Below are 16,596 nucleotides of genomic sequence, written 5' to 3' on the forward strand. Positions count from 1 at the left end.
ATAGCTTGCTTTTAATTCATAATATTTGTTTCTTTTTCTTTTCTTTTTTTTTTAAATCAAACTTACCAGAAGTTTAAAAAATTTTTCTAGCCCAAATCAGCTTTTGATTCTCTTGATCCTTGCTATTGGACACTGACTTTTGAATTCATTAATTTATGTTTTTACCTTTTATCATTTTCTTCTTTCTACTTTCTGTGGGTTTATTCTGAATTTTTTTGTTTTTTCTTTTTCTTTTTTCTTAGTATATTTATTGTTACAAATCATTCTTTATGCCCCTTATCCAATCTCTCCCCTTCCCCCCACCTCTAATAACCATAGATTTGTTCTCTCCATCTGATAGATGTTCCTCTGTTGGTTTGTTGCCTAGATGATGTTGTCCAGTACTGAGACAGGTGAGATGAAGTCCTCCCCTATTATTGTAAATCAGATGCTTCTTCTATTACTCTGGAGTATGCTTTGTGGAGAGAGAGGACTTTTCTGTTTCTTTTTTTTTTTTTTTTTTTGTCTCTGCTGGTGATTCTCCTTATGTAATGCAGTTGAGAGTCTGGCATGACATCTGCACAGGTGGTTGTGACTGCTGCTATAGAAACTAGCCACTTTTGTGACAGCCGTGGTACTTGCGGTGACTATGGAGTGATATCCATGTGAAAATGGTGTTTTTGGTGTGCTCTTTAGCTGGTCGCAGCTGGGGTTGGCTTCCCTTGGCTCCATGTCTCAGGACCCCAGCAGGGTCTAGGGTGGTGGTGGCAGCTTGCCTAGTTGCAGCTGGGTTTAGCTTATTAATTTTCAATCATCTGTCTTTTCTAATATATGTATTTAAAGTGTAAAATTCACTTTAAATATGACTTTAACTACCTTCCACAATTTTGGATATGTAGTTTTTCTGTTTTGTAAAGTCAGGTTTATTGAGGTTTAATTTATATACCATAAAATTTACTCCTTTTAGGTGTACACTTTGGTAAATTTTGACAGTTATATACAGTTGTGTAAATACCACCAAAATCAAGCTATAGAATATTTCTGTCACCCTGAAAAGTTCCCTCATGCGCTGTTTTTTGTCCATATGGTTCATCTTTTCCAAGACGTTATATGACTGGAATCATACACTGTATAGCCATTTGTGTGTGGCTTCTTTGACTTAGCATAGTCTTTTAAGATTCATCCATGTGTTGCATATGTCTGGATTTTGTTCCTTTTTATTGCTGAGTAGTTTCAGTTGCATAAATATACCAGAATTTGTTTATTCACCACTAATTTCCAGTGGTAGAAAATGAGGGTATTTTAACTCTGTACTTGATCTAGATATATGTACTAGACTATTCTGGATTTGAAATTATCTTGGCATTTTTCAAGTTTATATTTTTTTGGGGTGGGGTGGCATTTTGGAAGTTTTTTCATTAGTGGGTAAGCATGTGCTCGTGTAGGTTCTCTTAGACCCTTCCTCCCTGTAGCAGTCTGGGTCCAGTCAGGAGACAGAAACCATATAGTATGTTAGACCAGGGAAGTTTAATATAAAGAAGTATTGCCTATGATAAAAGAGTAACTATAAGGTATGAGGAAACTCTATATTGTTCTCTGGGGCTGAGGGACCATACCCAAGGAAGGATAAACTGCCAGGGGTTCAAACCTCATTGGAGAAGGTGTGTTTAGTCCAGGGGATAGCAGAGGAGTTTGCTGGCTTGGGTAGAGTGGAGCTGGTCCAAAGTCTCTGGGCAAGCCATTGGCTACCCTGTGGAGTGCAGGCAAGAGCAGGCCATCAGCATCCAGTGACATGGACATCCAGTGGGGTCTGGGCCAGCGGGGGTAGAAAGCCTTCAGAACATGAGAGCCATGTGGGAGCTCTAGTATCCACATCAATAGGGCTGCCAAAAGGTTAGGCTAGGCTGTGGCTGCAGGGTCAGAGAGAGACCACGTCCTCACACCTCCATTGCTATCTCCAGTGCTGGACACTAAAAAGAGCCTCTTCCTCCCAGCACTGTACTGAGAAAGAAAGCTTCATATCACACGCTCTTCCAAGAAATGCTCATCACTTAAAGGCTGTAAATTGATAACAGATACACCTTCCCTATTATTATTAAAAGAAATACTCTCTAGTTAAAAACAGTAATAAATATATGCTTGAGCTATTAACAATCAGACCTTTCATGAGAGGAAGAGAGTTTACAAAAATTAGAACTTATAAAGTTTCAGGTAACAAAGAATAATTTTATAGACACATATAAACATCATATTAATCATGCACTATACCTTCCCATGGGACCTGTCTGTCATAGATACAAATCATGGTATTGTCACTATTCTCTTCTCTCCCAGTCACTATAGATTCCAAGTTGTAAATGAGAACCCAGATTGGAGGTAGTTTCTTCAAGAAGCTTACTGATTGCAGAAAACATTTGGGATGCACATTTTAAACAACAGTTTCATACCAGAGAAGCGAAGTGTTTTTAACCCTGAGCTTAGATGAGCTTGCTGGTAGGTATATGGTGGTCATACATTCTGAACTGAAAAACTAGGACACATAATCTTTACAAAGAAATTTTTCTGGTTTGTGAATTTATACACATGTGAAAAGTATTAACCATGGCATAAATTAAGTCATATTTAATTATCTGTACAAATTAATCTCATTTGAAAGAATAAAAGACTATCCCAAAATATCTAGGATATATGCATATTAATGCTTTTACAGAATAAGGATTAAATTTATCTTTTTCAGACAGTCTTAAGTCAGAAAAATGAAAGAAAAATTATAAAAATCCTTATTTAGAAGTTATGTGGTTATGGCACAATTGAAAGTTTTATACACACATGCACACACACATACACCCCTACCTCTATCTAGTCCTAATTTATGTTTTTGACAATGAAGGGGGTTCAGTTCCCAAGACATTATGCCCATTGCTGAAAGATTCTGACATGCCTTGCAGATAGAACTTCTTGTCTGCTTTTGTTGCAGATTTCCTTTTTTCCCCAAAGGATTGCTTGAGGGGATATTTCTTTTTGGGTGTTTAGATTGTGTGAATCTCTGGACCCTTCATTACATGGGAGTGCCTAGCAGTAGGGCTTACAGAGTTTTATATACTTTCTAGAAAACTGAGTGCTATTTACTTGTAAGTTTTCCCAATTTAAGAAAGCCTACATTGTAAAAATTCAGGGCTGCAAAGTAGTTTACTCAGGGAGTTTTTATTTGCATTCTTGACAGTTTTCTGTAAATATTTTGTTCTTTTAATGTATTTAAAATTGGATTCCATTTAGTCTAAAGATGACTTTTAAGACTATATCTACTAAATTAAGTGAGATCAATTTGAATTTTAGTTTTCATATTTTGCTTGGGATTCTCTGGGCTTCTATTATTTGGCGGCAGGAAGAGAGAGAAGTCTGGCCTCCTTTGCTATCTTGGAAATTTCCAGTCCAAGAAAATGTACAGAGGCATAGCTTGCAGGGATTCTTACATGATTAGTTAGCTCTTTTCCTGAATTATTAAAACAGCAGCTTGGTGCAGTTGGTGTTTTAGGTTCTCCTATCTTCTGAAAGATTAATATCCCTACAAGAATGATGATGCTTTTGATGTCTCCCTTTAATGCTCTCAAATATCAGGAGTATCATATTCTACTGTATTCTCATGCTCTACCTTCTGCATTCTGGGAAGTTTAATGTTTGTTTACTAACTTCCTCAAAGTTTTCCTCTCACAGTTTGGCTTCTTTAAGTATGAAATTTATATATCTATTTAGAGCTACTCCTAAAATAGAATTTTTCATAAGGAGCATTCATAAGCAACCAAGACTAGAGTGAATTTTTAATATCCATTGTTCCTTATAACTTTATTGCAATCAGAACACTGGATGAGCTGTTCATTTTGATTTTGGCATGCATGGGTCAAGTTTGAGTAATTGACATAACTTTATTTAACAAACTTATATTATCCTCTTAGGCTTATTTATTGATTACATACTTTTAAAGCTTCTGAAAAGCCCACTGTCTTACTAGTGATTGAGGGAGCTCAGTAAAAAGTCAGTATCATTTTCAAGTAAAGGCTTAAAGATTAAGGATGTATTTCTTTATTAAATATTTATTGACAACTCTTCTCTGCTGGTGTGACTCTCTTAAAATATATTAGATATAGCCTGTTCTCTCAAATAGCTCTCAGTTTAGTAAAAGAAAAAGGTATTTGGGTTGAGAGAAGAGTTGGAGCTTGAGCTGGGCTGGAAGGTTGAATGGACATTCTCCTAAGCAGAAAACAGAATTATATTCAGAAGAAGCATGGAGGTGTGAAAAAACATGGCACCGGAAAGAATTTTGAGTAGTTATTAGTAATACTAGCAAATAACCTTATAGGTCTTATTTTTTTAGCCTAATTTTATTAGTTATCTGTATCTCAAGTGTGATACTTACTTGAAATAAAATTTACATTTTGTTTTTAGAACTCTAAAATTCAGACCTTTCCTTGAATTGCAGTGACCACCCCTTCTCTGTACTATAAATGTATAGAAAGCCAAGGTTCTTCCCTGAGACTCAGACCTCAGGGATTCTTCCTTCTTTCAATTCCTATAGCACATGTTGCCTTGACATGGAGTTGGCCAGGCTTTGCAGTCAGACACACTAGTGCTCATATCCTAACTCAACCACTTACAAGCTCTGGAGACAGGCAGGTTCCTATATTTCTCTAAACCTCAGTTTCCACCTCTGTAAAATGGGGGTAATACTACTGATTTCATGGACTGTTGTGAGGATTACATGAGATAATGCATGTAAGGTGCTGAGCACAATGAATATTTAGCACATAATACTCAATTAAAAGTAGCTCTAATTACTATTAGTGATCATTGGCACTTACTAAATAATGCCTCAGACTGTAGATTGTTTTCATGACTTAACTACCTAATTTTTCTCTACTTTTAGTATGAAAGGAACCTTCCATATACATTTTTTTTGTCCTGTATCCACTCTTATTCACCCATACCCCTCTATCTCCCTACCTTGCCCACTCCAGGCCTAGCATAAGTATCTGACACAGACTGGGTACTAGCTATGTCTTTTTATTCAAAGTATAGATGTAATGCTAGATATCAGCAATGCAGTGTCTTTGGGGATCCATTGTTCTTTTGTATTTGGGAGTATGAAATTACTTTATGGGTTCTTGCTGTGGAGAGCCAGAGTTAAGATGATAGGGAAAAAAAATTTAGGTTTGGTTAAAACTGTATTACATTTGGCCAAAGGCTATTATAAAACTCACAGAACAAAAAACAAAACAGGTGCATTGTGATTTTCAGAGTAAGTTGTAAAAGTTCATGCCAAAATAGAGTTGAAGTAAATTCTAAGCATGCAAAAGTGCTACTTCAAAAATTAATCATGTAAATTTAAGAATGATTTTCAATCACAGCAGTCTCCCCTTTCCATGGTTTCAGTTATCCATAGTCAACTGCAATCTAAAGATATTAAATGGAAAATTCCAGAAATAAACAATTTATAAGTCTTCAATCGTGCACTGTTTTGAGTAGCATGATGAAATCTTGTGCAGTCCTACCCGGGGCGTGAATCATCCCTTTGTCCAGCGTACCCATGATGTTTACTCTGCCTGCCCATTGGTTAGTTGGTAGCCATCTTGGTTATCAGATCGACTGTCACCATATCACAGTGGTTTTGTTCATGTAACCCTTATTTTACTTAATAATGGCCCCAAAGCGCAAGAGTAGTGATGTTAGCAATTAGGACATGCCAAAAAGAAGTCGTAAAGTGCTTCCTTGTTTGTTAATCTCTTTCCTGTGCCTAATTTATAAATTAAACTTTATCATAGGTATGTATGTATAGAAAAAAGCATAGTATTTATAGGGTTCTTTACTATCCATGGAAATCTTGAAACTTATCCCCTGCAGATATAGGGGGATTACTGTAGTCACAAATAATTAACAATATGCAAGTAGTATATATTACAGTACAGAAAAACCCCATTATTTAAAGAAAAAAACTTCAGCTTTTTGTGTTTTTACTTTTACTAATTATTAAATCATATCCTTTACATACATACTCACATTTACTAACATTCACTGAGCCCTCTCTAGGTGTGAGACTTTGTGGACACAGTCTTTAGGTTTTTTTGAACCCAATCTTCTAAAAGGCACCTGTCAGAGCTCTTCATCACCACCTACTTAGAGCCAGATTTCTTTGTTTTACCTGGGCTTATGGTATGCATTTCATCCCAGTCTTCTTGGTAAATATTTTGTACACATGCAGTCATGTTTTCTTTGGTTGAAATTCTAATAACAGGGGAGTTCCATGTGTTGATTTGAAGTAATAAAACCCAAAATGGGGTTGAAGTAATTGTTAACTGATAATAGTTTTGCTGCTTTTCCTTCTTTTTAGAGAAGAATTAGGAAGTTTTTATAGGGGACTGACAGAAACATAATTTGTCATGACCATAATTTGAATCAGAGGAAATCTCTCATTAAAATTCTCACAAGTTTCATTTAAGGAGCAAGGTCTTTTGAAATTGATGGTGTGGTGCTTACTTAATCCACACAAGTTGTGATTTGGTTGTCAGCTTCCTTGATTTTCTGCTTGGCTGTCTTCTCTCTCATCTGATGAGAGATGACTGCATTACCTGAGAATCTCATCTTATTAAAATCATCTCTCCCCAAAGTAGAATCCACTCCTAGATGGAGAAAAGTTTATATCAAGTGGAAGTATCTTTGATGGAACTAAATCAGCGCCCTTAGTGTCTTTTGACTGACTTTTGTATGTTTCCTCTCTTTTTTTGTATGTTTTTACTTTTGCCAACTTTCTAGTGGCTGGTGTTGAAGGTATAGAATGGCGTGTTGGTGGCTTCATTTGACTTTTTAGCTTCTATCAAGCTTCCACGTCATCTTGCTAAATTGCAAAGGTGTGTTGTTTCATCATTCTTGGTCATAATAACACATCACCTGTGACTGAGGATTAGCCTGTCTTGCTTATCCAGAAGGGATGGTATGTTTAAGAAATCCTGTTTATGATACTGGAGGCAGAATTGTGAGTGTTCAAGTATAATATTTATGGAATTGAAACTTAACCTTGGGGTTGGCCAGTTAACTCAGCTGGTTAGAATACAGTCTTACAGCACCAAGGTCAGGGGTTCAGATCCCAGTACCAGCCAGCTGCCCCGTACTGCCCCCCCACCCCCCAAAAAGAAAGAAACTTGGCCTTAAAAGCTTTGGCAAGTCCCTCCTTGATGGTTTTTAGGGACATTTAATGATACCATTTGTGCAGTAGACTTCTGAGGTGAGAGTTTCTTTCGGTAGAGGAGAACTTTGAAATAGATCTAAAGCCTGTACCTTGGATATAGGCTGTCAGACCTGTTTGTTTGCTAGGGCCCTTATTGCCAAGGCAGGATGAAGCTGTGCTATACATTCTCATGTGTTTAGTTTAGCTTGACTCTGCTCATTCAAAATAGGTTAATTGTCAATGTAACTCCTGTGAATTATGTCTTGTGTTGAAACATCAGCTGGAGCTTCCCAGTTGTGCAACCGACAATGACAGAATATGCTTCGGAATTTCAGAGTTGCTAAGGCTATTTGAGAAGAAGTCAGTTCCCATCAGCCTTCTGTATTTGTACGGATCCTGGGAATCTGAAGATTTTGCTGTGGTCTGGCCTAGAGGAAATAAGTCAGATTGATCTGATTTGGGGTTTCTCACTGTGTGTGTGGTATGTTTCCTGCATCGTATTGTGGGGTCATCTTAGCAGCTACTATTTATATTACATACTTCCTCGATTTTCCAAAAAAGTATTTAAGGTGGTAGCTCCCACTTATCCACTTTTTGGCGTGCACCAGACATTGTGTCGTATACTTTAATACCTCTGAACTTCACAATTTCCCTTGTAGGATAAATACTGTTGTCTTCTATTGAAAAATGAGGAAACAGGCACATATTAGATGACTTGCCAAAGGGCATCCAGCTACCAAGTGCAGAGCTCTCATGGAACCCAGGTCCATCTGACTCAAAGCCAGTGCCTTTGCCCCAAACATAGCTGCTTCTCTGACAGATATTGCCCTTTATATTCGTGTTGCCCTACAGTGTTCTTGGCCTAGTATAGCTGCCAGTAAGGATGATTTGATCTGAATCATGTTCATCAACCTTGAACTGAGTCACCTCAGTAGCAGTGCCATGCATGGAGTAGGCACTTGGTATTTTTACATAAAGGCAGCAAAGCAGACAGCATACCTGTTTTACAGATGAGGAAACTAAATCCCGGAGAGGTCAAGTAAGTTGTCTAAGTCACCCATCACCACTAGCAATGGCCTTTTTGAATGTCAGGGCCATCTGACGTATTTAATGTCAGCTAAGTTCATAATTCTTCCAGGCTTCCACATTTTTCTCTAACATAGTCCTATTCCAAGATATCCATCAGGTTTCTTCCAATTACTTGTTGTATCACTCTCGGCAAATTACTTGCCCACTCTTATCCTCATTGACCTCATCTGTAAAAAGAGGATAATTATAATACCTACCATACAGATAGATCAAATGAAATAGTGCAGATAAAGTGCTTTGTTCAGTGCCTAACACGTGGCAAATGCTGCAGTAATTTACATATTTCTTCCATGTCTATGTGTAGAATCCAGTAGTAAGACAGCATTGTAACTTATGAAACAGGATGAAGCTGAATTTTGAACTAAAAAAAATGTCTAATTTAAGATGCAGTGCAACACATTTCCAAAGACCGCATCTTTTAAGAGAAATCTCATCTGCACATGTGTTGTTGCCTTTACCTGCTTAGACATCCTTCAACAGACATCAGCCACATCAGACTGGGTAGGAGGCAATGTCTAGTGAAGTCGAGCTGTTTATCAGTCAGCAGTGAGTGAGTGCAGCCTCGAAACGTCAGCGCCGTCTGTCAGACCTGGAGCCCTTCCTGTCCACTTACCCAAGTCTGATGTGTTGATTAGCCTTCAGGTGGTCAGGATATTCTAAGTAACCACAATTAGGAGGCTTATTTTAGTTTCTCTTTCCTCTGTTACCTCTCCCAGGAAGAGAGCCAGAAATCCCTGTGCTTGGTCTGTTCTGTTCAGCATAACCCACCTTCAGGAATGAGCCTGTGGCTTCAGGGTTGGCATTCATTTTTTCTTGGTCAGAAGGATTATGTCTCTTATTCTTCTGATGATCTCATTCTTTCCAAAGTGTATTTCTTGTAGTAGAAATTCTTTTTTATCTGAATAAAAAATTAAAATGCGCATGCCCTTAGGGATGACTGACCCAGACCTGGAGACTTGCTTCTAATCGGCCAGTATAAAACATAGACATTCTAATTAGTGAGCAGAGATTTTACTCCAAATTCCTTGATTTCAGAAGAATGTTGAGGAGCATCCTTTAAAGTTTAAAAACTCCTTAAGGGCAGAACTCACTTCTTATTCTGCACTCAGTCCTCTCAGCACCAAACCCAGAGCCTTGTTGCATGTGGTGGTGCTCAGTATAAGCTTGCTCCCTTGGTTACAGTAGCTTTTGTTATTGTTTGACTAGAAGTAAAGGCTAATTTATTCATTCCTTCTACCAGCAGTATGTTTAACATAGTGAACAAGACAGACCAGGTCATTCCCTCATAAAACTTAAATCCTAGTAAGTGAGACAACAAGTAAAAGAAAATAAATAAAAATAATTACAAGGTGCCTGATTGTTTTGAAGGAAATAAATGAGGGGTTGAGATAAAGAGTATGGAGAGGAGGTGACCTTTTTAGATGAAATGGTCAGAAAAGGCTTGCTTGCGTCCTCTGGGGAGTTGACATCTGAGCTAAAACATAAAGGATAAGGAAGAATGGGGCACAAGCCATCCAGGCAAAAGGTCATCAACTCTATAGGCCATTGAGGCTGGAAGAAGTGTGGCCTGTTAGAGGATCTGAGGTGAGTGGCTAGAGGGTCCTGAGCAAAGGGGAGGGTGGTAGGTGATGGAGTTAGAGGGGGAGGTAGAGACAGAGATATGGGGCCTTTGTAATCCCTGGTGAGTTGTGTTTTATTCTAAGTGCAGTAGGAAACAGAAGGGTTATGTATCTGATTCATTTCTGTATTTTTAATTATGTTTGTTGCTGTGAGATGATGGTGGCCTGGACTGAGGGGTTGGAGGTGGAGATGGGAAAAGTGGTTGTGTTTGAGTTATTCCAGTGTTTCAGAGACTAGGTTGATAGGACTGCTGAGGGACTGGATGTTGGCAGGACGGTGGTGAGGGAAGGGGAAGGATCAGGGATGATTTTGAATAGCGGGAGATGGTAGTGCCATTCCTGAGATGGGGAGACTAGGAAGTAAGAAGAGGTTCAGGGATGAGGGAGGGATGGGACTCAAGAGTTTTGTTTTGGATGTGTTAAGTTGCAGATTTCCATGAGATACTCAGGTACTGGGATATCCAGTAGGATCTGATCTGGATGTGTGAGTCTGGAGTCAGAGAAGAATTTTTGGCTAGAGATATAAATGTGAGATTCAGAGTACAGAAATGATGTTTAAATCCTAGGGGATAGATAAGATACTAAATGGTGATATTTCCCTTACCTAGTGACAGCTCAAGCTACCTACGTGGCTGGTTTGAGAATTTGCTCCTTCAGGATGCTGGCTGTGGTAAAACTGTAGAGCCACAGTTATTTTACTGCAAGATATCCATTTGAAATTCATTTATGCCACCAAGGACCAGGAAGGTGAAATGCTACACTTGGCACCATAAAACCATTGTCAGTGCTTGTTTTTCAGAAAAATCCATATCTGGATGGTGTGACTGAGTCATCAGCAGTGCCTGGCTGGCTGTGTTCTGATAGGTCAGGTGTAATTTAAACCCCAAAGGCTTTAGGGCAACCATAAATTAGTCTGAAGGTGGCTGAGAAAAAGCTGTTGCCACAGGTTAGAATCAAGGGCAACAAAGCTGCTTAGAAATTGGAAACCTAGATGTGGTGTTATAATACCAAGGTCATGGGTTCAGATCCCCATACCAGCCAGCCAGCTGCCAAAAAAAAAAAAAAAAAAAACCAGGGAGAAGAAATTGGAAACCTAGAAGAAGGTTTCAACCAGAGACAGGCAGCAATTACTTTGTGAGAATTTTGCTAACAGAAAACAAGAAGGAAGATGTAGAATCATGCTTACCAAACTTTGAGGATTTATAAGAAATACCGCAACAACTTCTTTAAAGTGCAAAGTGCCGTGCCTCACCTCCCAGAGCATCTGGTTAAGTAGTAGTTCCAGTTACTTACATTTCTTCATTTTGCAGTTTACTCTTCATCCTAATGGGGGAGAAAGGCAGATCTCCCTTTATAATTCTCAGCTTCTCTTCCATCACTGTGTTTTTTCTTTTCTTTTTACAAAGCATGTATCATCTTCTAATGTAAGAATAATTTACTAATTTACTGTGTTTATTGTTATTTGTCTCACCTCACCAAAATGTAATCTTCACAAGGGAAGTGATTTTTTTTTTCCCCACTGAACTATCTTATGTGCCTTGAAGAGTGCCTGGCCCATAGTAGCTGTTCAATGAATATTTGATAAATGGATGGATGAAAAAATATTTTGTTAAACTATAAATAAGATAATGGGCATTGTGGGAAAGTACCAGCCCTTAGGCATTGTTAGCACAAAATAGAGCAAAATATTTTCTTTTTCACTTGTTTGATACTAGCTTGAATCAGAGATTACAGGAACAACTTGTTTATGGAAGATTAATTAGAGATTTTCCAATAATAAGAATAATATGGGTAACGGCAGCAATAACAACAGTGATAACTACCGTGTGTGGAATGCTTGCTATCTGCCCAATACATAGTACATGATCCTCTGAGCTAAGAATGTCACACCCACTATTTCGTCTGTCTCACTACAGCCCAAGGGTAAAGAGACTAGAGATGTCTGTTTTCCAGCAGAGGAAACTGAAACTCAAGAGGTAAAGTTGTTCAAAATTATACAGCCGGCACAGATTTAGGATCAGTGACCCTAAAGATTAACTACCAGTAACATTGAGTATTAGGTTTGGGGTGTTCTCTTTGGAGAAACAATTGAAAAAGCTAAAGACTACGTAAGCATCACCCTTTGGGGTGTCCCTGGGCCAAGAACACCAACATCCAAGGTGGTATAAGACGCATTTGCTAACACTCTCAAGTCTTTTCATTCTTATTACAAAGAACCTTTCATCTTGAACTGTTAGGCTTTTCTCACTTTTCAGACAACCTCCCTGAAGCTGGCCAAGGAAAATTCCTGTGGTGACAGGTCCCTAAACCATTTTTAGGGAGGCCACTGTAGCACTTCACACTCATTCACACCCACCCCTGAAGGAAGGGTGGACAGAAAGAGGCTCCTTCACCACCTTTTATACTACTTTCCTGTTGAGGCCTCAAGACAGAGCTGAGGGAGATGGTGATTTTATAAATGTGGCACAACAGATCTCTTGTAAGACTCGGGCGAGCCTTTGGGTTCTTTGAACAGTGTACCTAATAAACCGATTGTGAGCACACAGAATAAAGTATCACCAGCTGCTGTGCATAATATTGGCATTCATTCCAACCTTGCCAGCCAAGACCAGCCTCACCTGGAATCAGCAAACACTCCACATGTGCGGCAGCAGAGCCACTTTTCCCACAGCTGCAGACACAGGTTGAACGTGGGTGCACTCCTGGGCTTTAGGGAAGAGAGAGAGTTACACACCCACTGCCATCTCTAAGCACACAGTGCAACAGGCATTGTGCTAAGAACTTTACAGCCATGATCTCATTTAGTTCTTATAATGCACATGATGAAGCACTGCCATCCAACTTCTGTAGATGAGGAAGGCCTTTAGAGATTGGTAACTTCTCAGAGTCTCATGCATTTGCAAGAGGTAGAGTCATGTTTTAAACACAGGTTGAGTTAGCTCTAAAATCTATGCTTTGCTGGTCTGCTCTTCTGCAATACTGGTTAAGACTGTGGACTCTAGAGCCACACTGCCTGGGTTTGAATCTTGACTCTGCTGCTTACTAGCTGGAAGATGTTGGGTGGGTTATTTAGCCACCCTCTTTCTTGGCTTGTTCATCTGTAACATGAGGATAATAATATACTGGTGTCACAGGGTTGTTGTGAGGATTAAATGAATCAGTATATGTAAAGCACTTAGTGTCTGGCTCACAGAAATCACTTTTTAAGTGCTAGCCATTATTATTAATTTATTATCAAGTCCTTTTTTCTCTGGAAGATGGAAACTTAATCTCAGAAGTTTCAGGGTTTCTTCAACTTCCTCCCCCTCAAGGGTTGTGTCAGTATTCCCAAGAGACATATATAGATGGTCCATATAAAGTGCTTAGAGTGGTGCCCAGCATATTACTAGCCCGCAGTAAATGTTAGTGACAATCAGTATGACAGTGCCAAGACACTGGGGGTGTGAGAAGGTAGTGGTGAGGGGGAGCATCTGATCTTTAGTCAGCACCCGTCCTCCTGGTGTAGTATCCAGAAAGACAGATGGGTACTGTCCAGATGCTCATCTCATGGACAGGACAAGAACTGGGAGGCAACCATTATCTGCATGCAGTAACTAACTGTTATTTTAATGCCCTAACAATAAAACTATATTTAGTTAATTTAAAAGATAGGAGAGGTGAAAGTATTATTCACTAAATTCCTGATCAGAGCACATTAAATCAAAGAGATTAGCATTTAGAAGTCTTCCGGGGATAAATTGTCTCAGAAAAGCTTTCAGGTGTGCCATTCATTGGAATGAATTGTCACTTTCCAGCTAGCACCACCCCACACTTGGTCTGACTCTAGTGTCCTTCTCCTTTCTTCCTTCCCTCTGGCTGCCTGAGAAGGCTGGGCTTCTCCACCGTTCTGCCGCCAACCTAGGCTTTGTTGTGACTAAACTTTCCACTTCTTTTCTAGCTTAAGAGTTGGACAGTGGAGGACCTTCAGAAGAGGCTCTTGGCCCTAGACCCCATGATGGAGCAGGAGATTGAAGAGATCCGGCAGAAGTACCAGTCCAAGCGGCAGCCAATCCTGGATGCCATTGAGGCTAAGAAGAGGCGGCAACAAAATTTCTGAGTGAGGCCGGGCTGGAAGGGCCCCGCCTCACCCAGGCCTATGGTGAATCCTGGATTGCTTGCCTCACATTTGTTAGCCAGCACTTCTGCTCTGTCATTTCACCACAGCACCTTTGTGAACTCAGGAATGTGCGCCAGCAGGAAGGGCTACTTTGACAGTCAGTGTGCCATCTGGATGTGTGTATTTATGTTGGTCAGATATATTATTTCAAAGGATGTATATTGGCGCTTTTAACTCAGAGTTTTAAACCCCCGGATAGAGACTCCTAGTTGAATGATAGTTTTACATTGTTTTTTTGTTTTTCTTCTCCCAGTAGTTTTTGATTGTTCTTTCTGGAAGACTTTTAAAAAATATATAAATATGCATATATTATATAAATTATAAATAGATTCCCCACTCAGTGTGGTGGCATCTCTGTACAGGTACAGTTTTAAACAGTTTGCCTCTTTTCTGTAAGATTATGGTACTGTGGAACTTGAGGGCAGAGGGCACCAGGATGCTGTTAGGGGTCACTGAATCCCAGGAGCCAACCTCATCCCTTTCAGGGCTGCATTTAAAAGTGAGATTTGGGACAGTTCTTTTACCATGGTTTCAGCCCTGTGTGGGTCATCACTGGATTCTGAAGCTCTTGGTGGTGTCCAAGGGAAAGCCTTGAGAATTGGTGTTTACTCTTTTGAGTCCCAGGAGAAGCCTAGCACCCTCTTTGCAAATTGGCCTTTGCTGTTTCAACACTTGTCGTCCATCTCCACTCTCCCAACTGCCTAAAGTCACAGCACAGATACTGCTCAGTGCCTTAAGAGGGGACATGATCCAGTGAGGGGACAGGCCTACCAGGAACTCTCAGCAGATATGGGCTATGTTCAGTCCACAGGAGGAAAAGGGTTTTCAAAGCTCTCATTGTTCATGTGAAAAATCACACTTGGCATTTTGCTCTGCATTCCTTACAGACAGGGCAAGAGGGCATTGCTTTTGTGGTCCACATTCAAATATGTGACACTTTTCTTTTTCTTTTTTTTTTTTACTGCTAAGGGTCTGGAAAAGATAAATGAGTATCAGACAGATTTGTTTCCCAGAGGTTTAATCTGAACTCATAGAATGCCAGAGCTGGAAGGGGCTGTAGAGATCATCTGGTCTGATCTTCTTACTATATGGACGAGAAAACTGAGGCTTAGAGAGGGGAAGTGATAGGGCCAAAATCACAAAGCAAGATAGAGCAAGAGCTGGGACTAGAACTTGGGGCTTCTCACTCCTGAGCCACTGAACCAGGCAGCCCCTTCTTCGAGGGAAGAGACTTGTGTCTGTTTTGGTTAAATTCTCCCAGGAAACCCTGCTAACAGAAACTTGCTCTTGCCTTGCCTCTTCAGTGGGCGACCTGGTTACGAAGAGATTCCCAGAGAAGCCAGATGGTTGTTTCAGCAATTCCATGAGTGCTACGTCTGCCTAATAGCAGAGAAGCACCCATGGAGGCAGATTTAGAGCCTGAAGCAGATCAGAGGGCTTTGCAAAAGACAGCATGGAGCCATCTCCTGCAACTTTGACTCAAGGCCATATAGCATTTAGTCACACAGCAGAGTAGACAGTTAGGAAAAACAAATATCTTTTTATTTCTTCTAATGTCTCTTCTCCTCAGATTGGGGAACCATGACTGGGTTGTACCTAAGAATACTGTAATGTGACTCAATAATTGTTTTTGCTCCCTAAACTTGGGAATCAATGGAAACGCAGGGAATTTTCTTCTTCTGTGGCTAGATTCTGTTATTTGAAATTAAAGCAAGTTTTAAAAAATGCAGGAGGCCAGTAGTTGATTTTTAGGGCTTGGCCAGTGAAGTAGTTATGTGGCAGATATAGAAAATAGAGAACAATTCAAGGATCTTGCTAAAATAATAAGTGGCAGCTAGCATTTGTTGACCACCTACTGTATGCCAGGCACTGAGCTAGGTAGGTTCCAAATTTCACAATAACCCTGTGAGGTAAGTACTTCTCCATTTCATAGATGAAGAAATGGGTTCGGAGAAAAAGATTCCTTCCCAGGGCAATACAGCTAGTGAGTGGTAGAATCAGGATTCGTATGGAACTAATATTTACAGGGAAAACGGAAGTCCGAAGTCTGTTTAAAATGAAGTGATTAAGTTTTCTTGTACAGACTAAATAACTGTAACTGGCACTTTTAGATTCAAAATAGCTCAATTAATAGTCATGTCTGACAGCCAAGTAAGTTTTAAAAACCAAAGCATCAAGCTGTGCTACACTATTTGCTGTGCTAATTAATAGTTTTGCCTCACTGTCTTTCTGTTTTAAACAAAGAACTTTGCACTTGGCCAGACAGAAGCAGAAAGCCCCTTTTCTCCCTTCCTAAGCTAGATCCAAGTAAAAGAAAGTTTAGTTTTCCCCCATAAATATTCTTGGGTCATGATCCTTGATCAGGAGTTTTATTTTGTTTCAAGCATGTGTGCACCCAACATACTGATCCAATAAAAATCTATTGCTCACTAGTCTAGCTAGACAGAGCCCTTTGTCCAGAAGTCAGTTTGTTTTGGATCAGAGAAATTTCCTGACAAGGTGTACATGTTTTGTAGTAACAGAAGAGCAAGTCCTAT

The 16,596-nt window shown here is 39.6% G+C and overlaps 1 protein-coding gene across 2 annotated transcripts in view; it reads left to right on the forward strand.

Annotated features, from left to right (window-relative positions):
* Positions 1-14,304, forward strand: part of STK4 (serine/threonine kinase 4) — a 100,468-nt gene extending 86,164 nt beyond the window's left edge. For both annotated transcript variants that reach the window (XM_063095844.1, XM_063095856.1), the window contains one exon: positions 13,841-14,304. In XM_063095844.1, the coding sequence (XP_062951914.1) occupies positions 13,841-13,999 (159 nt within the window). In that variant the 3' untranslated portion in view covers positions 14,000-14,304. The remainder of the gene's footprint in view (positions 1-13,840) is intronic.
* Positions 14,305-16,596: the final 2,292 nt, after the last annotated feature.

The sequence above is a fragment of the Cynocephalus volans genome, chromosome 1 (genome assembly GCF_027409185.1).
Source record: "Cynocephalus volans isolate mCynVol1 chromosome 1, mCynVol1.pri, whole genome shotgun sequence".
NCBI classification, from domain to species: domain Eukaryota; kingdom Metazoa; phylum Chordata; class Mammalia; order Dermoptera; family Cynocephalidae; genus Cynocephalus; species Cynocephalus volans.